Source organism: Suillus clintonianus (genome assembly GCF_016758775.1).
Source record: "Suillus clintonianus strain FC179 chromosome Unknown DEU56scaffold_152, whole genome shotgun sequence".
NCBI lineage: Eukaryota > Fungi > Basidiomycota > Agaricomycetes > Boletales > Suillaceae > Suillus > Suillus clintonianus.
In genome coordinates, this window is record NW_024539376.1 from 69,472 (window position 1) to 95,659 (window position 26,188).

The 26,188-nt window shown below is 46.9% G+C and overlaps 5 protein-coding genes across 5 annotated transcripts; 3 read left to right on the forward strand and 2 right to left on the reverse strand.

Annotated features, from left to right (window-relative positions):
* Positions 1–263: 263 nt before the first annotated feature.
* DEU56DRAFT_919049 (WD40-repeat-containing domain protein) lies at positions 264–2,028 on the forward strand (the record flags this gene model as incomplete). Its single annotated transcript, XM_041358210.1, has 9 exons — positions 264–396; positions 444–631; positions 677–936; positions 989–1,048; positions 1,099–1,267; positions 1,320–1,379; positions 1,426–1,579; positions 1,642–1,654; positions 1,707–2,028. The coding sequence occupies 9 exons, from the start codon at positions 264–266 to the stop codon at positions 2,026–2,028; spliced, it is 1,359 nt and encodes a 452-aa protein (XP_041202005.1).
* A 1,620-nt stretch (positions 2,029–3,648) lies between these two features.
* On the forward strand, positions 3,649–6,523 carry DEU56DRAFT_919050 (uncharacterized protein; the record flags this gene model as incomplete). Its single annotated transcript, XM_041358211.1, has 7 exons — positions 3,649–4,123; positions 4,173–4,334; positions 4,378–4,418; positions 4,489–5,230; positions 5,309–6,115; positions 6,171–6,458; positions 6,507–6,523. The coding sequence occupies 7 exons, from the start codon at positions 3,649–3,651 to the stop codon at positions 6,521–6,523; spliced, it is 2,532 nt and encodes an 843-aa protein (XP_041202006.1).
* Positions 6,524–7,526: 1,003 nt separating this feature from the next.
* DEU56DRAFT_919051 (uncharacterized protein) lies at positions 7,527–9,023 on the reverse strand (the record flags this gene model as incomplete). The annotated part of the gene is made up of 4 exons (XM_041358212.1): positions 7,527–7,541; positions 7,607–8,170; positions 8,219–8,394; positions 8,447–9,023. The coding sequence occupies 4 exons, from the start codon at positions 9,021–9,023 to the stop codon at positions 7,527–7,529; spliced, it is 1,332 nt and encodes a 443-aa protein (XP_041202007.1).
* A 102-nt stretch (positions 9,024–9,125) lies between these two features.
* DEU56DRAFT_919052 (uncharacterized protein) lies at positions 9,126–11,616 on the reverse strand (the record flags this gene model as incomplete). The annotated part of the gene is made up of 4 exons (XM_041358213.1): positions 9,126–10,342; positions 10,404–10,943; positions 11,016–11,361; positions 11,407–11,616. The coding sequence occupies 4 exons, from the start codon at positions 11,614–11,616 to the stop codon at positions 9,126–9,128; spliced, it is 2,313 nt and encodes a 770-aa protein (XP_041202008.1).
* Positions 11,617–18,755: 7,139 nt separating this feature from the next.
* On the forward strand, positions 18,756–20,117 carry DEU56DRAFT_761381 (uncharacterized protein; the record flags this gene model as incomplete). The annotated part of the gene is made up of 7 exons (XM_041350528.1): positions 18,756–18,800; positions 18,948–19,235; positions 19,258–19,440; positions 19,516–19,566; positions 19,590–19,690; positions 19,825–19,951; positions 19,983–20,117. 7 exons carry the CDS (start codon positions 18,756–18,758, stop codon positions 20,115–20,117), a joined length of 930 nt encoding a protein of 309 aa, XP_041202009.1.
* Between the last annotated feature and the right edge of the window lie 6,071 nt (positions 20,118–26,188).

The window sequence follows — 26,188 nt, forward strand, 5'->3', positions numbered from 1 at the left end:
AAGGGGCACAATAAGGGGCTTCGAAAATGGTAACCAAGATTAGCGCTTGTAAAGAATAAGAATAAGAATAATAGGGCCGCATCAGCGTATCTCAAGAGAAGAATAAGAAGAATAGCACTACACAAATGGCGTCGACGATGAAGTTACCATGGAATCAAACAAATACGGAAACAAATACGGTAATGATACAAAAGTATTTGAAAACAAATGAGAAGTACAGATAAATACATTGTGAGCGGGCGACTACAGCGGATTATATCATAATGTCTTTCCTTGCATTGTTCAACAAGTCAGCGCAGCCACTGCGTTACAAGCTGCTCGCTCGTTTAACTGCCTATAATGGCTCTATCCATGCACTTGCGATTTCTAATGATGGACACCTGCTTGCATGTGGTGGTAAGAAAGCAGAAACTCGGTCATAGACAGGGCTAACAAACAAACAGGTACCGAGGGAATCAAAATCTGGGATATCAAATCTCGGAAAGAACTCACATCTTCGTCCAATCATCATGAATCAAGGGGAACAGTCAGTTGCGCAATCTGGGCCACGACTACGAAAACCGCGGCAGAAACCCTCTGTTATGGAACAGGCCTGGGTTATATCGTATGTTTACAACGCAGTCTCACAGATGTAAGTGCCTAGGTTTGCTGTTCGACTGTCCATTGACGCCAACAGGAAAAATTCCAGGAAATATGCGCCAGGAGACTGGGATCAGGATTTGAGATCACATGCTTGTCATGGCGTTCAACTTCCTCTGAAGGAAACCTACGAATTGTAGTCAGAACTAGAGACAAAATGGTTCAGGTTCTGACGCTCAACACAAGCTCGCAGCTCCAGCCCGTCTTCGCAGTGCGACTTGAAAATACGGTGCCCAAGTTGGTAGTGTTCGCAGACAACCGGAGCATCTATGTGTTCGGGCTCTATGATGGCAACTTGTCAGTCCTTCCACTGCATACTTTCATTGCCTGATGCTGAGAGCCTGAACAGCATGAAACTGAAGGATGAAGATGGCGACATAGTGCAAGAAATTAGCTGCAAATCAGTGATGTGAGGAACTACCGCTCTCGACCTGGGCGCGTTACTGACATATTATATAGTGGTCATGCTGCGGTGTACTCAAAGCGGGGCGTTTTCGTTGTAGATAATGCAACAGACGGCTTTACATTATATCGCCTTGAAGGTGATGGTGAGCCTCTTCGAACGTTTGCAACTGGTTTGCCAAGTGTATCGGTCCCGAAGCAAGTGGCATTTGGGGAAGAAGGCAAGGTAGTTGTGGGAGGAAGTGGACCATGGGCTAGTATACATATTTGATCGGAAGACAGGGGAGACACTTGAAACCCTCCACCACGCGGACACTGGCCTTGTGCAAACAATATCCGTAAGTATTAAAACTAGTCAGAAAGAATGTCACTGAACTGGTTTAGGCACACGATCTCAATGGCCGCTGCACAATTGCCAGCACTTCGCCCGTGCTAGGGCGCGGGAAAACTACAATCAAGATATGGGTGTACGACTACTGCCGTGCCGAAGGTATCCAAGGCGCCCTCAGGGGATTACTGGTCCCTGTCGCACATACTGGTGATGTTGACACGACTACTGGCACTGCTATCTATGAGCGTCTTCCTGCTGATAAATTATAGAGACAGCTTTTTGGTAAGTGGGCCAGTTGGTCAGCAGGGATCTAACTAACGCACCTTCAGGATAGCACACTGAACCGTGTACATGGGTACATGACTTCGGCAACAATGATTAATGTGGCCGATGACTTTTCACAGCGTGTCCAAGCTGCCATGATATTTGACGAGTATGTAGATATCCAGAAGGACAAGGAAGGGCCGACCGAAGGATACATCAAAAATGACATTGTGATGCTCCGGGAATTAGCGGCAAAGATCCTGGAGCTAGCTCAAGAAGCGGACGGAGAGATCGACAAAGATGACCATAGGGGCAAGCGCGATACTGATTACCCGCAAGCAGCGAAAGGAGATGAAGAGGCGAAGGACCTATCTCCCGTCCAGTACATGTAGCAGCACATTGAACATAGACATAAGTTTTGCATTATGCCCTCCACCGCATTGGTAGATGGACTGAGTCAATTACCCCTCCACTGTATGTACGGTGGAGGGGATGACAGATCTTAACGGCTGGAGGGGATGACAGATCTTAACGGCTGGATCGTTTAACGGTTGGTCAATGGGGTTGGATTTTAACAAACGACTTGGTTACCTGACGTAGAAGACGGGGCCAACGTGATCCAAGGGGTCGCAATAAGCGAGAACGAGTTAGCCATTGCCCACTCCACTGTATGTACGGTGGAGGGGATGACGTGTGTTGACGGCTGGACATGTTGGTTGATTAATGGTTGGATCTGTCAACAAATGGGCTTACCTGACTAACGGGCCAGCGTGATCTAAAGGATCGCAGTAAGCGAAGGCGGATGACCCGGAGTTGATGGCTTGATCATTCCGCGAAAAAGGATGGAGTTGGCGAGGTGGTGGGTGGTAATGGGATAGGAGACACAACAGTACATACCGTCGTGCTCCGAAGATAGGAACGATGAACGATGAACTCGATGAGCACGACAGTACATACTGTCGTGCTTCGAGGATGGGGACGATGAAGTAGCTCGAGAGAGTCGACAGTACAAAGTTCAAACTGAGTCAATGTTATGTAACAATTCCCTAATATGGGTGTTTGTGATTGTTGGGCGCTTTCGTCGCCAAAGTTCTAAGTCCTATGGAACTTAGTCTATTACTCTAGGAGGTTCGACGGTTTGTACTGTCGAGCCTCCCATTCTCCTTGTCGACAATGACCCTTCCTCACCTTCTTCCAGGGCATGACTGTATGTACGGTCGTGCCCGGTGTTCTCTACTTTCATTGCCACCGCCAACGTCCTATTATTAATAATAACTCTAAGTCAACATCCATCGCTTCCTGGTTCGACGTCCGTGGCAGCCCTTCGCGATATTGATCATGGGTTTGACACCCCTATCGCAGAAACAACTTGGGCAGAAGCTGCAGATCTATGAAGTGAGTCGTCATGACGTTATTCTCCTCTTATTGATCATAGGTTTAATCTTTTCGCTGGTCTTCCATGGGTTTGACATCCTTCCTCCTCGTGCTGCCCGGCGTTCTCTGCCTCCATCACCATCGTCAACGTACCATCCATCACTCCCTAATATTAGCTGGTTGGAGACCAACTCCACTTCTCTTCAAGTTCTTTACCACGTCTCAAGCCACATAGTCAAAATTCTGTTGTTAATTTTAATTTTTAATTTTCTCCACTCATCCCAAGTCACAGTCCTGGCATTGTTCTGTTTTCCTCCGCTTGTCTCAATCCACACAGACCACCGTCTCAATCCACACTCCGCTTGTCTCAATCCACAGACCACACCCCCTAGTATTGCTGCCACTGCCACTGATATGGTAATTGTTTGTTGAAACTCCGCTACGTCTATATTAGATGCACCCAACTTCTCGCATTTCGTTACCTTCTTCCATCTAACGTAACGGTTTGTACTGTTGCGGTAGTCTTGACTGCGATATTCTCAACGTCTCTGATCTCTAACGTAACAGGTTTGTACTGTTGCGGTAGTAGTCTTGACTGTACTCTTTGCGTCTCCTCGCCTCCATGAATAACAATCTCCATGTCATCAGTCCGTGATGGGCAGGTTTATACCTCTCTCACCGCACACTCCCTTCCCGACGTCATACCTCACGAGCCTCTTTGGGATCCTCGCGAAGACTACGATAGTTCTCCCGACGATAGTAATACGCCACTCACTACTCGCTGGGCGTACGGAGCTCGTCCGTGGTTTCCCCTTGTACCTTTGAACCCTAGCTTCGATGGGCCGATCTTTGGATGCCTCAACCACTCCAGGTTTTCCCTCCTCACAGAGGTAGATACATCGGGAAGGCACATTCTCCACCGCGATATTCGGGCAAAATGGGTCGACTTAGAGCAGAAACTGCTCTGGTGCCAGGAACATTTGGGTGCTGGGCTATTGATTCCATGGGGGACTAAACTTCCACGCCCTCCAACTACCTATGGGTACCAACGGTGGCATACAGACGTTAACCTTGCCAAAAAGATTGCAATAAGGTCGCGCGATGCATTTCTATGTAAGTCAACCAGTTTATTCATCGTTCGTGATGCCTGACGGATTTCCAGTAATTGCTGCCACCTGCTCGTGGTACATCATGACTCGTCGATACCAAGGTGCCAATCAGTGGACGGCTATCTTAACGAGCGACCCCCAACATCCCATACCCGCTGAATGGGTTCTTGAGTTGTCGCGCTCATTCGTTGGAGATCTGACGACAAACGTGCCACGTACGGGAAGCCTTGATCTCTTCCATTCACTGTCCTTGGCAAGTTCAATTGCCCATGTTTGAGAAATTCTCGCTTCCGATTTGGGTCCGCGTTTCTGGGGATACTTCTGCCGCCGTCGATTTTACCTTGCGTCATTATATCCCGTCTCCGGCAGCTATCACCCGTGCGACCGAGGCAGTGCCAATGCAAGCAGACGCCTGACACTTGGGGTCAACCGGACGATAGTGCGTGGGGTCAGCCGGATGATAGTGCGTGGGGTCGACCAGAGGACAACACTCAGAGTGTCCTTAACTGGGACGATAGCGTCCTTGGATGGGGTCAGAACAGTGGGGCACAGCCCGTGTCTGATGTTCCCGAGGCACATGCGGACTCTCTGTTCCCAGTCTCCCAACCCCACTCTAGACAGAAGCAAGGAGAAGACTTCAAGGCATTCTTTGCGCGGCGCCGTCAGGAGAACCAGAGGAAAGAGGAGATGGAAACACCAGCTCAACGGCAGTCGCGTCAGAGTCGTGAGCGGGCAGCCATGAACCACAGCATCCCCGGCAAATCCAGCACAGTTGTGGTGTTTGAATGGCAACCTAATGACGACTTTGGCGGTTTTCGTCAACGCATCCGTCTCACAAAGGCTGAGATACCAATGACTTGGATGTCATATAGCAAATCTACCAGGGTATATGACTCGTTCCGTAACGAGTGGGATTTGTGCGATGCATTGGATCTTACCAGCATCCCCGATGGCGATTGGGAGGAAGATGATTTCCCGCCTGCGCCTGCGCCTGCTCCTTCTGAACCCACCCCTGCTCCCCCTGCCCCTCCACCACCCTTGTCCAGTTTCTTGAAAGACATCGAAGCCTACTTCGGTCATTATGAGGTTGCACCCTCAACGCAATACACTCGTAGTGTTGAGCGATTTGTCTCGATTTTGCATTTTCATCTCGGATTTCACCTTGCAGCATCCACCACTACACCCTGAGGCAGATCGACTACATTCGATGATTGGGCTCGCAAGACACAGTGGACTCACTTATGCAGACTCGTCGGCGACAACCCCACGGATATCACGTCAATTCCAGACGCACAGAAGGATGTCATCACATGTTTTATAGGTTACCTCGTCACCCTCCCTCAAACTCAGTTGTCAGACATCCCGCCCGATCTCTGGGATCTAGGACCTGACTCGTCCCTGTCAGTCTCGAACGCACACATTCGAGTTTCCTTTGTGCAACAACCCAATCAGCGGCTCTACATCATCGAGTCACTGTCGTCAAATCTGGTGCCCTGGAAACTGGCGGTTCCCGACGCTATTACGGCTGTGATGTGCCTCCGGCGTGACTGGGGCTCAGATATCACCAAGATCGCGTGTAACCTCATGGAAAAAGGAATCGCTATAAAGACGTTGCAGCCAATCTCAGTTCCACCTCACGCTCGACGCCCACTTACGGAACTCCACACATACTTGCTCGGACACGTCTTCCCCCCCGAGGATCGCAGGCTCGCCCGTTTTAGGCCAGTTTTTGCTGACTACATCGTGTACGAGCAGCACCGTCACGAGTTCCTGAACCAGCCTCGCGCAAGAGCGGCACTTCTTCATGGTGGCCTCATATGGCGGCTGGCTTTACATAGTCTTGGGTTTGATGTTCTCCCCTCCGTTCTCGATGGCATTTCACGGGAAGCGGTACCGTTTGGCCTCATGCTGGACATTAATGGCCAGACTTATTTCGATGATGAGCTGTCAGAAGAGGAGATAGATTTCATGTGCGGGACGTATTATCTGCATACCAGTGAGTTTCTCTCATTTACATCGACGACAGAGGTGCTTATGTTTGAATAATCTAGACGACAGGAATGTTGAAATCGTCTCCTGGTGGCCCAGGCCCCAGGCCTGGGCTGCCTCAGGACTAAACGTGGGGTTCTGGTCCAGTCGATGTGAATCCTGGTTCCAGTTACGCCTGGGCAACATTCGACAGGGCGTTTCACGAGAGCGACATAAATTCACTAATGATGCTAACGGTCCAATGACTGGCTCGCAGTGGAAAGGCTCACTCAAATTCAATGCGGGCACCAGCAAAATGATGAAAAACGTCAACGCAGCATCTTGCAGTTTTCTTGCCACCAAAGCAAGCGGTAAGAATAAATTGGTTGTTACTTGTGCGTCTCTAATCTCCTGCTCAGCTTTTACAGAGAATTAGCACTAGCCTGTATACAAGTTGAAATGATTTTGTAAGTACATTCATTCACCTCGAGAAATCACCGGTATCTGACTATGTGATGCAGGATTGATTGTCTATTTCACTCTACTACATAGATTCACGTACATCTACTATACCATTTGAATAAGAGTGCATTAACGCGCTTGTATATATAAGTCATCGTCTAGTCCCCTAATCGTTAACGCGTGTTTCTAACCGAAAGGCATCGCTTGTGTCTATAACTTATCGTCTAGTCCCCTAATATTTAGCATCTCAAACTCAAGTGGGCGATGACGTTGTAAGTGGGCGATGATTCAGCCGTGAGTGGGCGATCGTCGGGCGATCGGTTTTATCTAGAGATTAAACTTGATGATTTATTTTCACATTTTATTGTCAGGGGGTATTTTGAATTTTAACGCCCGTCTAAATGACGGTCTAAACTTCATACATGAGCAGATGTTCAGTCACGTGCTAAAATTGAAGTTTTTTCGAGTCTTAAATGTGAAGTTTCATTTCGAAGTTTATGCCAGCATTAAAGATATATTTATATTTCTTGTTGTCATTGACATTCAGACAGTAAGAAAATGTTCGCTGATACTTTATATTTCTCTTGTCATGCAAGACCTCTTTAACATTTGAAATTTTACATCCGCTAAGACGACAACCTAAATATTAAGTATTATCTTGACATTTCGCACGACATTCAAACCAGTCTTAAATATTCGGATCCCTGATGTGTGGCGTAATCTCGAACACGCCCCCCCCTCCTGTAACACCGTGACCGTCACATTAATTAGTCTAAATATGGTAGCTTAGTAATACAAACCTTACGAAGAATCAAAGCTTGATCAAAGCTGATCACCAATGTCATTGGTTGCAAAAGTTGTTCAAAAGTACGAGAAAATGTGCAAATGATAGCGTGGATTGAGTAGAACATGATAGCGCGACAAGCAAAGTAAAAGCGAGGTCTGTACTATGTAAACGACAACTGAAACACATGAAATCAGAGAAGCTCAGGCTGTACGAAGTGATCAATCAACGGATCAAGAAAAGGTGATAAAATGAACAGAACAACTAAGTTACCAGTGTGCTTGAGGTATGAAGTACTTGAACAGATGTATGAGCTCGTTTGATAGGCATAGAGTTGGCAGAATTCAAGGCAGGGCGTTTGGAAGGACGTGATGTAGATGCTGGGATATTCTCCTTCTCTGTGTGATCGTATGATGTCAGCCAGCGCTCCTTAGGAACGTGCGTGGCCTTCTGCTCCAGCTCCAAAAATGCCATAGTCGCTAAGACTCCGGACGGTAAAGCGACCCTGGTCTCCCTATGCCCAGGGACGACATACTCATCATGATCAGTCAGGATATGCTCGGTCAAATTATACCGCCAAACCGCGTCAACGGATATTGCCTGCACCTTCCGTGAGGTCCTTCCAGGCAGTGTTGGGTGACATAACTCACATTTGACGGGGACGTTGCGAGACGGTGTGTTCTTCGACCCTATAACAGCGGACCCATACCTGAAAATGTGCTTGTAGATGCACTTCATTTCCCAGGCGGGCACTGCATCCCCTTGCACCGTGATCGTGATTGCGCATTGGGGCATTCCAGAATGACCACAGAAGCCGCATGGAAGCACAGCACCGACCTTAGATTAATTAAAACAATGTCATTAATATAGTTTAATAAAATGTACCGGTTCCTTCAAACTCATATTCTCGGGTGTATTCGTCATAGCTCGCAAGATGTGCATGCCAACGTGACAGCACATGTCAGAGACACTTGCTTCACAGAGAGGACACACAGTGATGTGTGCGCCTTCAGAAGCTGCTAATAAAGCACTTGCTTCGGTGGAGATAACAGCCGGAGTACCTAAGAAGCAACTCGATCAGTGAGATTCGTTGAGATTGAAATTAAAACATACCGTCGGCCAATCGATAAGGAAAGTTCTTAGGGTCAGAAGGAGAGACGGATGAGAATGAGTTGAGGGGCGACTTCATGTCGACAGCCTTGGCCCAAAGGAGATCACAAGCAGCTTGCAGTGTATCAGCAGACACCTGCCAAGTGCTCTGTCCGCCTTTGATCTCAGTGAAGTCGTCAGCATTGATGTCATCGCGAAGCCAAATGAAAGTGGGTTCTGGGTTGATCGGCTCGATCATTGATCTGGTCGTGCTGATAGTGACAACCCGTTCCGTAGAATCTGTCGTGCCTTGAATAGTAGAGCGCACCTTGACATAACCTCCGTTCCACAGGAACGAAAGTTGAAGTGACTCGGGGGAAGGGTGCGTTGGGAGGATGGCGAGGAGTTGTCCGATTACTTTGGCTGTTGTTCGAGCAGATTTCATGATGGTTGCGTTGATTGATGCATGGGATACGTTATTGAGGAATATTGATGTCGATCGGAGCACAGCAATTGATAGTGTTTGACTGGATCGAAGAAGTGTGACAAAAATGTCCCCAACAAGGAAAGAATTAATGTCAGTGATGTGGCCTGAGGACATGTCGATCTGCCGATTGACTTTGGTATATCCCGCGCAGACACGCTCAAGACGGTTGTGAGACTTCGAGACAAAATCTTTGTTGATGACCAACCGGCAGATCGTCTATTTGTGTATCCAGCAACCCTCAAAAAGGAGGTAATCTGCAGGGTGTATTCCAGGACCTTCTGGCAACGGAGGAGCTGACAGATCAATGAATGGAGCGGGGTGATCAGAAGGTATGTCAGAAGTGGTCTCAGAAGTCAGTGCTTCTTTGAACATGAGCATAAGTTCTTCATCCTCGATATGGACCTCGTCCATTGTCCCGGTGTTGGAATGAGTGAGTGGGAAGGGGGCTATTGCACTACGCGCAGGAGCAGCAGGCACAACAGGCACGACGGGTGCAAGGTCTTCGTCTACAGAGTTCGAGATGCCGAAGTACTTATTCTCTCCGAAGGGGCGTAATATATCAACCCCTGGATCACAAAAGAGGTCGAGGAAGGAGAAGTTGATGGGATCGATCTGACTCATGCTAAGAATGGAAAGTGCCATCTCGCGACCAGTAGCCCATGCTGATGGGAGATCACATCGGCCAGATATGATGTCGCCTTTCCACATATCACAGTTGATATGGTCGACGTTCTCTTGACGCGTGCCCAGGCGGTGACGATGGTGACCAGGATCCATGTCAGGGTGCCGCTTGAAGACACCATCGATGTCCTTTGTGGCACCCAATCGATCTACAACCTGTGTGAACGTGTACCCTGAGTTGTGGCCACCTATCATTCGAGTGCGCCCGAAATGAAGTTCCAGGCGATCGTCACCAGAGTTGCCGAGGAAAAAAGAAGCACTCGGATCAAGAAGCTGTTGCTTCGTGATGCTGAACATAACATTTTTGGACATGGTATGGGAGTCATAGTAGAGTTGATATCCCATGAAGGATCGTCGGTGAGAACGGAAGAGTGCAAATGAAAGGTGGGCGTAGCGACTGAGATATTGTACCTGTTCCATGAGCGAGAGATCGACATTGATGAAGGGAATGAGAATTGATTCGATCACACTGCTGAGAAGTGTGATTGAGGCAAGGTCTGCACATGTATCGATATCTGAGGAAAATGAGTCGTTGAGCATGGCGTGCTGTGATTTTGAGAAGTCGATGATGGCTGACATGAGCTCGACGGCTCGGGGAACATCCTGCAGATCATCCGGGTGAAGAAGTTTGACGACGCTCGCCTCATCATATGCTGGCAACCAAACAAGGTAGCGTGCAAGCATGACCGCATTGATGAGACGGCCATTATTCAGAGTAATGCCGGCAGGGGAGCAAATGAGCGTGCAGAAGCCTAAATTATTTGAATAGTTGGTAGAAGATCTGAAGATCATTTATTAAAAAAAGAAACTCACGTTTGAATATATGTTTGAAATTGAAATCAAGTGTGATCTTGTCATCGCCAGTGAACATGTTCAACCCGGGCATGTTGGAAAGTATGCCATACAACGGCGAGTGCATGGAGAGGGGGTTCTTGAGGAACAGCCAGTGACCTCCAGCACGTCGGGTAGCATCGCCATCTGTAGCAAATGACCACACAGACCCGACAATCTGATCTGCGTCAGTTGCGTTCCAGCGCTGAATCGCGCGAGCAAGGACGATCTCGGTATCTTTGGAATCTTCAGTCTTGCAGGTGGGCGCAACTAAGATCGGGTAGAGTTCTTCTTCGCCGAAGCATGCAGCTCCTATGACCGTTACCTCCTTTCCAAGGTGTACCTCTCCATCGTGAATCTTCTGTGCGATACGGACCGCAGAGTCGTACGTGCGGAGCACAGGGTCAATGAGACTGGAGTGTTTCCAGCACAGACCCCCAATCTTGTTGTACCTGGGGTAGTGGATGGCCATTTCTTCAATGGCCATTTCGTCGACCATAAGACTGACGCCACGGGGTGACTCTGTCACACCGACGCGGGTGTTGAGAATGATCGATCAGATATTGTCGTCGAAGTTCTGATTGACGATGGGACCAATTGTCGGAGTGATCAAGGTGAAGACGGAAAGAGTCTGGAGAGTACGAAGGGATGGGAGATCAAGGGTCTTGTTGAGGGCGAAAAGGAGTTGGCGTCCCCCGAGTCTGTAAACCAATGTAGCTATGTCGAGATCATCAGCGCCATAGCCTCGGGGACGATATACTCCCTCCAGCGCGTCTTCTAATTTGTTGACAATTCCACGGATACTTGCGCCGTCACGTAGGGCAACATTGATAATTTGCTGGAGTCGGGGGATGTCGTTGTCTGAGATGGCCATGAGAAACCGATGGTAGTCGTCCAGCTGGGTGAGGGCCCTCATATATTTGCGGGAGTCAGTTAGTCCCTGATTGGAGTGAGTTATAATACATAAGTACTTGAATAAAAATACCTTAAGTTTGAGGGTGTTCACTTGATACGCATAGCTCCTGGCGGTGTCCTGCATGTGTGCAAGCCCTAAAAATTTGTAGTTTGTGTGCGGTTTGGGATCCCTCGCAAGTTCCGCAAGGCGTGCAATGTGTACTGAGACGTCAGTACACTCATCGCAGGGAAGATCTGATGTAGCCGATCCTGAACATAGTTTCGATCGGGCACGAGGCATGGAGAAGTTGGCGATATTGATCGTGTAAGGGAGTGAGTCTGGGCCGTCGTGGTAACACTCTCAAGGGAAGAGCATCGCAAATGGTCGAAGGTCCTCTGGCCAGTGAATAGGAACACCAGTGCAGGTCTGGGTAGTGCTAGGATGAGTAGCTGATCCGATACGAAGTCTGATGGAAAAATTTGATCAGTGATGTTATAAAATAGAGCCGAAATGAAATGTACCTATCAACATCTGATGTAGGCAGGGAATGAGGTATTGGCGCATCAGGCGTGTTCCCAATCTTCTTGTTTTTTTTTTACTGTAGCCTCACATTTCTTACTCCCTCTGTGGTTGCTGAACGACTTAAATTGTCCAGGTATCCAAAGAGAGATTCCGGAGTGAATACCGGTCTGACACCATCCTTGGCACTCAGGACACAGAAGCTCCCATCGCTGTGAAGAGCCAATCTGAACTTGAAGCTTATCTTTACGAAATGGCTGTAATAGGGCCTCGGGTGTATTGAGAATCAATATGTCACAACCCCTTAAACAACTTAATGCTAGGGCAGAGACTAGGACTCAAACACAAGGATATCACGATAAAAGAGATGAGATTGAGCAGGTACGTTTGGGCTGCTGCACAATGTAGAGACGAAAGGTTTGAACTAAAGAACTACTTACTAGAAACGTCTTAACTATATACAACTATTCAAGAGGAGATACAAACTGAGTTCTAACTACTAGCCAATCATAAAATAAGAAACGGAATCGTACGATGTGATAATGTGAAAAAGGAACTATGACGTCATGAGGAGCGATGCTGCTTCTGTGAAGTTCTGGAAGGTTCTAGGAGAGTCACGTGATGTGAGAGCGTCTAAGTCTGGAGTTGGAATTTCGGTAATGGTAGCGATAGGGTTAGGGTTAAGAGTTGGAACATATGTCGGGCGTTTAGGAGTTAGCGCTGGGAACGGGCGCTTAATGTTGGTAGTCGAAAGGAAAGAATAATGATTTGTATTTGGAACTCGTGACATTACCCCCCCTCTAGGTTGAGCGTCATCGCAAAAGACGGAAGGGCGGTGTACCAAACATTCCGGCGCTAGCCTCACAATCACCTCTTATGTTCAATCCGGAGCCCACCTGGTCAGGTATTAGCATCCCCACCCATCCAGCCTCTTCCGTTGGCATCCGTCCTTCCGGACACCTATCGGATACGATACCGACAACGGACTCCCTTGGTTCCTGCCTATCCATGTCCATCCATCCCCATTGGTGCGTCATTTGTCTTCTTTTATCACCCTAATCAACCAGCAGTCCGTATTACCTGTACTTCCCATACATGAGGCCGCTTACCGTCCTTTACATATTACCGCGCTACGGACTCGCCTATGCTACCGCCGCTTAGCGGATTCCGAGTTCTTACGGATTCTGATAAATAGTTGCGTCGTATTCTACCAATATCACTTCCCTTTTGCTCCCTTGGATTTGTATCTAAGTCTAAGTGATCAAGAAAGTCCCCTTAGTCTTCCGCGTCGCAACGGACATCTTCCCGCACCTCGGACCACTTCCGGTAGCTCGTTACCTCGAGACCTTGAAACCTTGACACCTCGAGACCTTGACACCTTGACACCTTGATCATCGTACCACTAGATATCCATCCTACACGAACCGTCCTCCGTCCGGACACTCCCTTCCTTAGACGGACTTCACCCGTGTGTCCGCCGCACAGATCTTAAGCCCGCCGGATTGATTCCTTCGCATTTATTGCGAAGACTTCCTTCAGTAGCAATCCCCTTGGGACGAGCTATTATACTCGCACTCATACGGATCGGTAGTCTACTCTAACAGGCTACACGGAATCACTTTCACTCAGCGGATATTCTTTTGTCTCCATTCTTTGAACTCCGATGTTTCTAGAATAGACCCTCGAATTCTTTTGGAAGCGGCTGCCATGGGATTTTCTTTATGGAATTCTGCAACAAGAATTGGGGAGTTTTTTAAGTTCTCTTCTGGCTCCCATGTTGACTCATCTGTTGGATATCCTTCCCATTTTACTAGGTATTGCAGCTTTCCTCGGAACAATCGGCTATCTAATACGGATTCTACAACGAATTCTTCCTGATCGGCAACGATCTCTGGCGGTGGTCGGGTGGATTGACAATGAGGAACCATTTGAGATGGACGATATGGCGTGAGTAATTCGACATGGAAAACGGGGTGAATCTTATAGCTTTCTGGCAACTTTAATTTATAGTTCACCTCGCCCGTCTTCTCTAGTATTTCGAAGGGACCTAGACGACGATCTGATAGTTTCTGACTTGGGCGACGCTGTCTAATGTTTTTTGCGTCTAACCAGACCTTGTCTCCCTTCTCGTACCTCGGTGCGTCTTTCACTCCTCGGTCATAGAAACACTTCATCCGTTCATTAACCATCTTTAGAGTATCTTCTGCATCTTCACGCGCTTCTTTCATCTGATTCGCTCTCTCATCTGCGGCGGGAATAAGGGATTTGGAGTTCGGAGATACGGTGAATTCGGGGTTATATCCATATAAGACTTTGAAAGGGCTGTGTCCGGTTGATGTGACTGCGTTGTTGTGTGAAAATTCTGCAATCGGTAGCCAAGATACCCAATCATTCTGTCTATAGGATGTGAACAAGCGCAAATATTGTTCAATTTCTTGGTTTACGCGTTCTGTCTGTCCGTCTGTTCTAGGGTGATAGGAGGTCGAGGGTGACCATTTCGTTCCTAATCTTTTTGATACTTGTCCCATGAACTTCGAGATAAACTGTGTTCCTTGATCCGATATCACCTTCTTTGGTGTTCCATGATTTTTCCAGACGTTTCTCAGGAATAACTCGGCAATGCCTTTCGAGTCTACTTCCTTTACCATGGGGATAAAATACGACTGCTTCGAAAATCGATCTACGACTACGAAAATGCTGTCCATTCCCTCACTCTTTGGCAAGTCCACGATAAGGTCACATGAGATCGTTTGCCAAGGTGCACTAGGCACTTCATTTGGCTGCAAAGGTCCCGTCGGTTTGCTTGGGAACACTTTTGTCTGTTTGCATCGATCGCAACCATCTACAGTAATCAGTGAACATACTTCGTCATTGAAGGCCACCAATAATTTCTGGAAATCAATTCTAAGGTTTTGGCTCGTCCAGGATGTCCAGCCGGTGGAGAGTCGTGAAATAACTCTAATATCTCTCGGCGGATCTCTTTATCGTTTGGAACGTACACCATGCCTCGGAACAACACCAATCCATCCTCAACATTCCACTCTTCAACTCCTCTGCGTAGCTGTACTGGCGCTGTCTTTAGCGTTTCCAAAGCTTTCATGACCTCAGGCTCTCGTTCCGTGCTCTTTCTTATCTTTTTTAGCAACGAACTTTCTCCTTCGATGAGCATCTGGCCTCTTTTAGCAGCTTTAGCTTGGAAAAATTCAGGTTTCAGCAAAACGCGGTCGGAATTGTCGTTTTCTACCCCCCCTCTGTGGTCTGATCTCCGAGAAAGACGATCTGCCTTATCGTTGACTACACCAGGCTTATGTTGGAGCGTAAATTCATACTCCGCCAGGAATAGACTCCATCTGGCTTGCCTTCTTGTCAATTTTTGGCTCGTCATGAAATACTCGAGATTCTTATGATCCGTCCAGATCTCCACTGGGTGAGGTGCCCCTTGCACATAGTGCCTCCACTCTTCTAACGCTCGAATGATTGCGAGTAACTCTTTGTCATGGATGTCGTAATTTCGTTCTGCATCGTTCATTGACTTCGAGTAATATGCCACGGGATGCCATAATCCGTCTTCCATCAGTTGAGAAAGTACTGCACCGGATGCATAGTCAGAAGCATCGGTCTCTATTCTCTTTTTCTTTTCAACGTCTGGCATGACTAATAACGGGGCTTCTGTGAACTGCCTCTTTAATTCTTCAAAGGCCTTCTGTTGCTTCTCCGTCCAATCCCATTTGACATCTTTTCACAATAAATCATTCATTGGTCTAGCGATGTTCGAGAACCCCAATATGAATCTTCGATAGAAGTTGGCAAAACCCATGAATGCTTGTATATCTTTTACGCATTTGGGAACAGGCCAGTTTAATACTCCTTCTACTTTCACAGGGTCCATTGACACACCGCCTTTCTCCACTATCAATCCGAGGAACTCAACTTGAGATTGTTCGAAGCTACATTTTTCCGGCTTCAAGAACAGGTCGTTATATCTCAATCTTTTGAGCACCTCTCGTACAAGCTTCCTGTGTTCTCCTTTGTCTGCGTTTGTGAATACGAGGATATCATCGATATAGACAACTACTTTTCTGTCTTCGATCAAATCTTTGAATATCTCGTTCATCATAGTCTGGAAAGTTGCAGGGGAGTTCGTTAAGCCAAAGTACATTACTGTTGGTTCGTGGTGACCAAAGGGCGTTTTGAATGCCGCCTTCCACTCATCTCCTTCTTTCATGCGAATATTGTTGTACCCCCATCGTACATCCATCTTTGAAAACATGGTCGCTCCGGTTAATGCATCTATTAAATCTTGTGAGCCCCTTCAGTGACAAATCCCGTATTATACGGGTCACCCGACCTACATAATATCCCGTGTAATACGGCCAGCGGATCATGGGCCGATGTTATGTATATTCCCGATGTTGACGGGTGGGCCGGGAGAAATATTATTTCCGATGGAGACGGGTGGGCCCATCTATGCTGATGTGATATATATCATCAATGATGGCGGATGGGCCGGGAGAAATATTATGATGGAGATGGGTGGGCCCATGATTAATATGTAGAGTAGGATTGACATATATTAATAGACCTGAGGAGAGATGTATAACAAATATTATTATATAGACCGGTGGGCCGATGTAGGGGTATATTAGATAGACCGGTGGGCCGATGTGGGGAAATATTAGATAGACCGGTGGGCCAACGTGGGGTAATATTATATAGACCGGTGGGCCGATGTAAGGAAATATTAGATACATGGGTGGGCCGAGGGTGAGGCAAGTTATTTATTAGATAGACAGGTGGGCCGAGGGTGAGGGGAATTATTTATTAGATAGACGGGTGGGCCGAGGGTGAGGGGAATTATTTATTAGTTAGACGGGTGGGCCGACATAGGGGGATATCAGATAGATGGGTAGGTTGACATGGGGAAATATTAGATAGACGGGTGGGCCGACATAAGGAAATATTAGATAGACGGGTGGGCCGACGTGGGGTAACATTAGATAGACGGGTGGGCCGACATAGGGAAATATTAGATAGATGGGTGGGCCGAAGTGGGGAATTTACATAGACAGGTGGGCCAATGCCGGGTAATATTAGATACATGGGTGGGGTTAAGAAAATACAAATATAAGATGATATACATCTTTGTCGTCTTGAATCACCGAGTAACGAGTACTGAGACCCAACACCCAACACCCAACACCCAACACCCAACACCCAACACCCAGCACCCAGCACCCAGCACCCGAATCCCCGAAACCCGGGACTACCAAACTCTAACCAAACTCACAAAAATGTATATAATGTAAAAAACTCGAAACTCATAGAAATGTATGAGTTTCGAGTCTCAAATGGCCAAGTACCAAGTACCAAGACCCGAGATCCGAAGCCCGAAGCCCGAAAATCAAACTACACCCGACACCTGAACCCCGGGACTACCAAACTCCAACCTCCAAAGTAGCAAAAATGTGTATCATATCAAAAACTCGAAACTTGTAGAAATGTACGAGTTTCGAGTCTCGAATGACCAAGTACTGAGTACCAAGTACCGAGACCTGAGGACCTGAGACCCGAGGCCCGAAGCCCGAAAATCAAACAACACCCGACACCCAAAACCCGGGACTACCAAACTCTAACCAAACTCGCAAAAATGTATATTATGTAAAAAACTCGAAACTCGTAGAAATGTACGAGTTTTGAGTCTCGAATGACCAAGTACCGAGACCCGAGACCCGAGGCCCGAAAATCAAACTACACCCGACACCTGGAACCCGGGACTACGACACTCCGGCCTCCAAGCTCGCAAAAATGTATATCATATAAAAAACTCGAAACTTGTACATTTCTACGAGTTTTGAGTCTTGAATGACCAAGTATTGAGTACCGAGTACCGACACCCGAGACCCGAGGCCCGAGGCCCGAGGCCCGAAGGCCGAAGCCTGAGACCCGTGACTACCAAACTCCAACCTCCAAACTCGCAAAAATGTATATCATATAAAAAACTCGAAACTCGTAGAAATGTACGAGTTTCGAATCTTGAATGACCAAGTACCGAGACCCGAGACCCGAAGCCCGAGAACCGGGACCTGGGACCCAGGACTACCACACTCCAACCTCCAAACTCGCAAAAATGTATATCATAAAAAACTCGAAACTTGTACATTTCTATGAGTTTTGAGTCTTGAATGACCAAGTACGGAGTACCGAGACCCGAGACCCGAGGCTCGAGGCACGAAGCCCGAAAATCAAACTACACCCGACACCTGAAACCCAGGACTACAACACTCCAACCTCCAAACTCGCAAAAATGTATATCATATAAAAAAACTCGAAACTCGTACATTTCTACAAGTTTCGAGTCTTGAATGACCAAGTACTGAGTACTGAGGACCGACACCCGAGACCCGAGGCCCGAAGCCTGAGACCCGAGACCCGGGACTATGACACTCCATCCTCCAAACTCACAAAAATGTATATCATATAAAAGACTCGAAACTCATACATTTCTACGAGTTTTGAGTCTTGAATGACCAAGTACTGAGTACCGAGCACTGAGACCCAAGACCCGAGGCTCGAGGCTCGAGGCCCGAAAATCAAACTACACCCGACACCCGAAGCCCGGGACTACCAAACTCCAACCTCCAAACTCACAAAAATGTATATCATATAAAAAACTTGAAACTCGTACGTTTCTACGAGTTTTGAGTCTCAAATGACAAAGTACTGAGTACCGAGTACCGAGACCCGAGGCTCGAGGCCCAAAGTTGAGACTCGGTAGTTGAATACAATGGTCTATACTCGATAGTCTTAACTCAATAGTCTGATACAATAGTCTATACTCAATAGTCTATACTCAATAGCCCAATCTCAATAGTCTTGACTCAAGACTCGGTAATTGGTACTTGGTAGCTGGGACTCAATACATGGTAGTTGGGATTTGGTACTTGATACATGGTAGTCGAGACTCAGTACTCAATACCCGATACTCGAAACTCAGTACTTGGTAGTTGGGACTCGAGACTTGGTAGTCGAGACTCAATACTCAATACTTGGTAGCCGAGACTTGATAGTCTGAACTCGATAGCCCAAACTCAAGACTTGGTACTTGATACAAGGGAGTTGGTACTCGATCCAAGGGAGTCGGTATTCAATACAAGGGTGTCGAGACTCAATACACGGGAGTCAGTACTCGATCCAAGGGAGTCGGTAATCCGGTACCCAATACAAGGGAGTCGAGACTCAGTACAAGGGAGTTGGTCCTCAGTACAAGGGAGTCGGTACTTGATCCAAGGGAGTTGGTACTCGGTACAAGGGAGTCGGTAATCTGGTACACGATACAAGGGAGTCAGTACTTGATCCCAGGGAGTCGGTACTGGATCCCCGGGAGTCGGTACTCAATACAAGTGAGTTGGAACTCGGTACAAGGGAGTTGGTACTCGATCCAAGGGAGTCAGTACTCCAGTACCTGATACAAGGGAGTTGAGACTCAATGCATGGGAGTCAGTACTTGATCCAAGGGAGTCAGTAATCCGGTACCCGATACAAGGGAGTCGGTACTTGATCCCAGGGAGTCGGTACTGGATCCCCGGGAGTTGGTACTCAATACAAGTGAGTCGGAACTCGGTACAAGGGAGTCAGTACTCGATCCAAGGGAGTCGGTAATTGTTAAGACCGTGCTCAAAGGGCGGATCTGAAGAGCTTGGCTTCAGCTCGTGCGCTGCGCCCCTTACCCGAGTACGTGCCCTTAATTTCCGAAGGCTAGAAACAAAGTCCGAGGGAGGATGATGAATCCCGGTGGACTTCAAGGGGACAAGTCTGGTAGGCTTTCCCAAGGAAGAGTCAGGCCGATGTTCAGGGGGTTAGTCCGGCCGATCATAGGGTTAGTCCGGCTGACATAAGAGGATTAGTCCGGCCAACATAAAGGGGGTTCGTCGGCCGACGTAAGGAGGGTTAGTCTGGCCGACATAAGAGGATTAGTCCGCCGGACAATAGGGGCTTTAGTCCGGCGGACGTGGGGGACAGAATAGACAGGTGTAAGGACAGAAAGACAGGAAGTCCGAGGGGACAGAAGGACAGTATGTCCGAGAGGACAGGAAGTCCGAAAAGGTGGAAGCTAGAGGTAAGACTACACTAGACAATGTCCAGAGTAGAAACTAACAGAGGTAGACTACCCGAAGGTAGAGGCGGAGTATAGCCCGAGGAATCAATCCCAGGACACAGAGGTTGGACAGGGAAGTGGCCCTGGGTCCATGGAAATGGATCCGGGTCCGAGGAAACAGGAATGAGGATAATCTAAGGTGATATTCGAACTCTGGAAACTACTACGAGTTTACAAGGTATTATATACTATGGACATGTGCGACGGGGACGGAGTCAGCAGAGATCCGGGTCAACGCGAGGAACATATGGAAAGGTTAAACTGACAGGCGCAAGGAAAATAATACAGGAACAGAGACAGAGATGAAGTATCGAATGGATCCGGGCATAGGAGGTATGATCGAGAATGAAGTCGGATATTAACTGTCAAACATATCCGGGCATATAGGGGTTAGGACAAGGGGACTATACAAATGGGGTAACAGAATAGGAGCAGGACCGGAAATGAACTGTGAAGTGGATCCGATGTTTTAGGGGTTAAGTGGACCTGGGTCCGAAGCTCAGGATCTGAGTAGGTCCGATGTTTAGGGTCCGATGCTTAGGGATTAAGTGGACCCGAGCGGGTCCGACATATAGGATGTCCGACGAATACAGGAGGAGCGGACTGAGTGGACGAGTGGACAACATGAGTGGGATCCGACGAATAGGACGTCCGACGAAAAGGAGATCCGAGGTATGCAGGAGGAGGACCGATGAATAAGACGTCCGACGTATAGGACATCTGATGTATATGGGAAACAGGGCAGATCCTGCTGAGGGGTATGTAGGGTTAAGGTATAGCTTGGCTACATTTCGGAGGTCCGGACATTGTTTGTTGGGAGAGATGGGATATGATTCAGGGGCTCAGTGTACGGTATATGACAGTAATCCAGTACCCAATACAAGGGAGTTGGTACTCGATCCAAGGGAGTTGGTACTCGGTACTTGACCATAGGACAAATCCCTGTGATCCAGTATACCTACCTTCTCCTGGTGGTTTGCCCCTGTGAAATTTTGTCCTGTAGGACCGGACCTCAAGGAGGGTAGGAAGTCTATTCATATTCATATTCTTAGTGTATCTATGGCTTAGTTACTTTAAAATATGTATAGGATCCTTCTACAGGAGCAAAATCATACACAATCATCAATCTAATGTTTTTGATGTTTTGCACTCCATTACACTTGCACACAAAATCCAGCCTGCTCATATGTCATTAGTGGTACATATATATGTGCATTGTATTCTAAAGATCAGTGCAAAATAGGTGAGAGGATTGAGCTAGTGTATATGCTCTCTGTTTCTACTGATAAGATGCTCATACCTTCCAAACATTGATATTTAATATTAAGACACCTGTAGTACCTTTCAAATATATTCAGTATTATAAGCCTAACTTTACAGAATGATCTAACAAGAATTGAATGCTGAGGACATGAAATGGATGAGAAATTGAGTGTGGGAAACTCAAAAGACCCAAAACATCGAAAATGGTCAGTTGAGTAGTTGTTGGACCTTAATGCTGCATGAACTTACTTTACCATCAAATCACTTCCACACATCCTCCACACTCAGGGCAAAGTGTTGTATAGGTTCCTCATGTAGTGTAACCTATATCCTACTAATATTTAACCAAATATCAAACTTATATCATATGAAAATGTGACTTTTATGTGATAGGTGTCAATTGTTACATTTCACACATATGTCACTTTGCTTCCCTTTCACTCAATACTTGATGGATCTGTCTGAAACTTGTGGGCTATGGCTAGAATATGTGAGACATATAACAAGTATCTTATCATAAGATCTTGATGTTTTAAATAATTGGGGCCTGCATGTGAGTCAATTATGAAATGTCATTATGATGCTTAGCCGTCTTGACAAAATATGTGCTGCCAGTCAAGGCAAAAATATAGCTGGTGTTTTCTTGTCAATAGGGTAAGATATAGGTAAGATATAAGCTTCACCAAAATAATTATCAGGCTTAGGTGTATTCACAATAATTGAAGTCCAATGTTGAGACTATTGAGTATAGAGAATTGTATTCAACTACTGAGTCTCAACTACTGCTATCGTGTTAAGACTATCGAGTATAGACCATTGTATTCAACTACTGAGTCTCAACTACCATGTATTGAGAACCGAGTCTTGAGTTCCGAGTCTCGACTCCCTTGTATTGAGTCTTGACTCCCTTGGATCAAGTATGTACTCCCTTGTACTGAGTACTGACCCCATGGATCAAGTACCGACTCCCTTGTACCGAGAACCAACTCCCTTGTATTGAATACTAACTCCCTTGTACCAAGTACCGACTCCCTTGCATCGAGTACCAACTCCCTTGTATCGAGTACCGAGTACCAACTCCCTTGGATTGAGTACCGACTCCCTTGGATTGAATACTGACGCCCTTGTACCGAGTGCCGACTCCCTTGTACCGAGTACAACTCCCTTGTACCGGGTACTGGATTACTGACTCCCTTATATTGAGTTAAGACTATTGAGTATAGACCATTGTATTCAACTGCCGAGTCTCAACAACTGAGCATCGACTACCAAGTGTGTGGTACCGGGTTTCGGAGTTCGGTACTTGTATCAGACTATCGAGTTAAGACTATTGAGTATAGACTATTGTGTTACGACAATCAAGTATAGACCATTGTATTCAACTACCGAGTCTCAACTACCGAGTATCAACTACCAAGTCTGTAGGACCGGGTTTCAGGTTTTGGACTTCGGCACTCGGAACTTGGTACTTGGTGCTCGGAACTCGGCACTCAATACTTGGTACTCAGTCACATCACTTGTGTGCCTGAACTTTCTTGAACACACCACTTTGTAGTACTTTGCTTATAACTCATTAGGATCTTAACTGAAAAATGTCATGACACTATGGAAAGACTACCCTTGACAAGGGCTGTCACTTTGATTTTCTTTGAAAAAATTCATAAGGTCTACCATAGTCACTCCTTATCAAAATCCTAATGGTAGACTATTGTATTTGGTAGTACCGGGTTTCGGGCTTCGGTACTCGGGACTCAGTACTTGGTGAAGAGTCGAGTTTCGGGTTTCGGGCCTCGGATTTCAGGACTCAGTACTCGATACTGGGTGATTTCCATATCATCTTAATTTTTTTTTTTCACTCAAGACTTGAAACTGGTACAGGCTTCGGGCCTCAGTCCTCGGGTCTCAGGTCTTGGTACTCGGTACTCAGTACTTGGTCATTTGAGACTCAAAACTCGTAGAAATGTACGAGTTTCGAGTTTTTTATATGATGTACATTTTTGCGAGTTTGGAGGTTGGAGTTTGGTAGTCCCAGGTCTCGGGCTTCGGGCCTCGGGTCTTGGGTCTCAGGCTTCGGGCCTCGGGTCTCAGTACTCGGTATTCAGTACTTGGTCATTCGAGACTCGAAACTCACACATTTCTACAAGTTTCGAGTTTTTGATATGATATACATTTTTGCAAGTTTGGAGGTGGGAGTTTGGTAGTCCCGGGTGTCGGGTGTCGGGTGTAGTTTGATTTTCGTACCTCGGGTCTCGGGTCTCAGTACTCGGTACTCAGTAGTTGGTCATTTGAGACTCAAAACTCCTAGAAATGTACGAGTTTCGAGTTTTTTATATGATATACATTTTTGCGAGTTTGGAGGTTAGAGTTTGGTAGTCCCAGGTCTCGGGCTTCGGGTCTCGGGTCTCGGGCCTCGGCACTCGGCACTTGGTACTCAGTACTTGGTCATTCAAGACTCGAAACTCATAGAAATGTACGAGTTTCAAGTTTTTTATATGATATACATTTTTGCGAGGTTGGAGGTTGGAGTGTTGTAGTCACGGGTTTCAGGTGTCGGGTGTCGGGTGTAGTTTGATTTTCGGGCTTCGGGCCTTGGGTCTCGGGTCTCGGTACTTGGTCATTCGAAACTCGAAACTCGTACATTTCTACAAGGTTTCGAGTTTTTTAAATGATATACATTTTTGCGAGTTTGGTTAGAGTTTGGTAGTCCCGGGTTTTGGGTGTCGGGTGTAGTTTGATTTTCGGGCTTCGGGCCTCGGGTCTCGGGTCCTCAGGTCTCGGTACTTGGTACTCAGTACTTGGTCATTTGAGACTCAAAACTCGTAGAAATGTACGAGTTTCGAGTTTTTTATATGATATACATTTTTGCGAGTTTGGAGGTTGGATTTTGGTAGTCCCGGGTCTCAGGCTTCGGGCTTCGGGCCTCGGGTCTCGGGTCTCAGGTCTCGGGCTTCAGGTCTCGGGTCTCGGTACTCAGTACTTGGTCATTCAAGACTCGAAACTCGTAGAAATGTACGAGTTCCAAGTTTTTTATAAGATATACATTTTTGCGAGTTTGGAGGTTGGAGTTTGGTAGTCCCGGGGTTTGGGTCTCGGGCTTCGGGTCTCGGGTCTCGGGCCTCGGCACTCGGCACTCGGTACTCGACACTTGGTACTTGGTCACTCAAGACTCAAAACTGGTACATTTCTATGAGTGTCGAGTTTTTTTACATGATAAACATTTTTGTGAGTTCGGAGGTTGGAGTTTGGTAGTCCCGGGTGTTGGGTCTCGGACTTCGGGTCTCTGGTCTTGTGTCTCGGGTCTCAGGCCTTGGCACTCGGTACTCGGTACTTGGTCACTCAAGACTCGAAACTTGTACATTTCTACAAGTTTCGAGTTTTGTACATGATATACATTTTTGTGAGTTTGGAGGTTGGAGTTTGGTACTCCCATGTTTCGGGTCTCGGACTTCGGGTCTCGGGTCTCGGGCCTTGGGCCTCGGCACTCAGCACTTGGTACTTGGTCACTTGAGACTCAAAACTTGTACATTTCTACAAGTTTCGAGTTTTTTACATGATATACATTTTGCGAGTTTGGAGGTTGGAGTTTGGTACTCCCGGGTTTCGGGTCTCAGGCTTTGGGTCTCGGGTCTCAGCACTCGGTACTTGGCACTCAGCACTTGGCACTTGGTACTTGGTCACTCAAGACTTAGTTGGGATTCGAGTCTGGAATCTCGGGCTTCAGGTCTCGATGGTCGGGACTCGATGTTCGGGACTTGAAACTTGTAAAATTTAATACCCAGGATCCATAGTCGGGACTTGATGTTCGGGACTCAAAACTCGTAAACATGTATGAATTTCAAGTTTTGAGTTGAGTATTGAGTTTTGTTTGTAGTCTCTAGTCTCAAATCTCAGGCTTCGGTTTTTGGGTCTTGATAGTTGGGACTCAATAGTTGTGATTCTATCTTCGGAGCTCGGATCATGTTACACTTCACTCAATTTTCGGTAGTTGGAACTTGGCATTTGGCATTTGATTGGCTTGGATGATGTTGGCTTTCAAAGATCTCTTATCATCCATTGCCCAATGAAATACCAGATGATTGGAAGTGTGCTGGATATCACATATTCATTTGTTGAGACCCAGGTCTCAGAACTCGGTCCACTTTGCTCGAGTTTCCACTTCACCACTTTGCAAAGCTCCATGCCATACTGCAAGACCTTCATCTTCCATCTCAAAGCTTTGATGAACAGGGCCTGGAACACAAGTTTCCACTTCACCCCTTTGCAAAGCTCTGTGCCATACGACATCATTAGATGACTTTGAATTATTACCTCCTTTGATTTGGATGATATACAACTACCTGAGCTCCACCACGTCTACAATTATCATTCTCCTGGGCCCACCCGTCTATATTATATACCCCCACATCAGCCCACCCGTATATATAATAAATATTTCACTGCTCCCTCGGCCCACCCATATATATAATAAATATTTCACCACTCCCTCGGCCCACCCGTCTACAAAATGATATTAATTCATTGGTCCACCCGTCTAATATGATATGTATCTGGGCCCACCCGTCTATGTGATAACAAGCACCCTTCACATACCCGGCTATTTGATACACATCTACCTTGGTACACCCATCTACATAATATCTAACTACCTCGGCCCATCCGTCTATGGAATATTCATTTCCATCGGCCCACCCGTCTACAAAATACTATTAATTCTTCGGCCCACCCATCTAATAGGATATATATCTGGCCCACCCGTCTATGTGATAACAAGCACCCTTCACATACCCGGCTATTTGATATCCAACTACCTCGGCCCATCCGTCTATGGAATATTCATTTCCATCGGCCCACCTGTCTACAAAATACTATTAATTCTTCGGCCCACCCATCTAATATGATATATATCTGGGCCCACCCGTCTATGTGATAACAAGC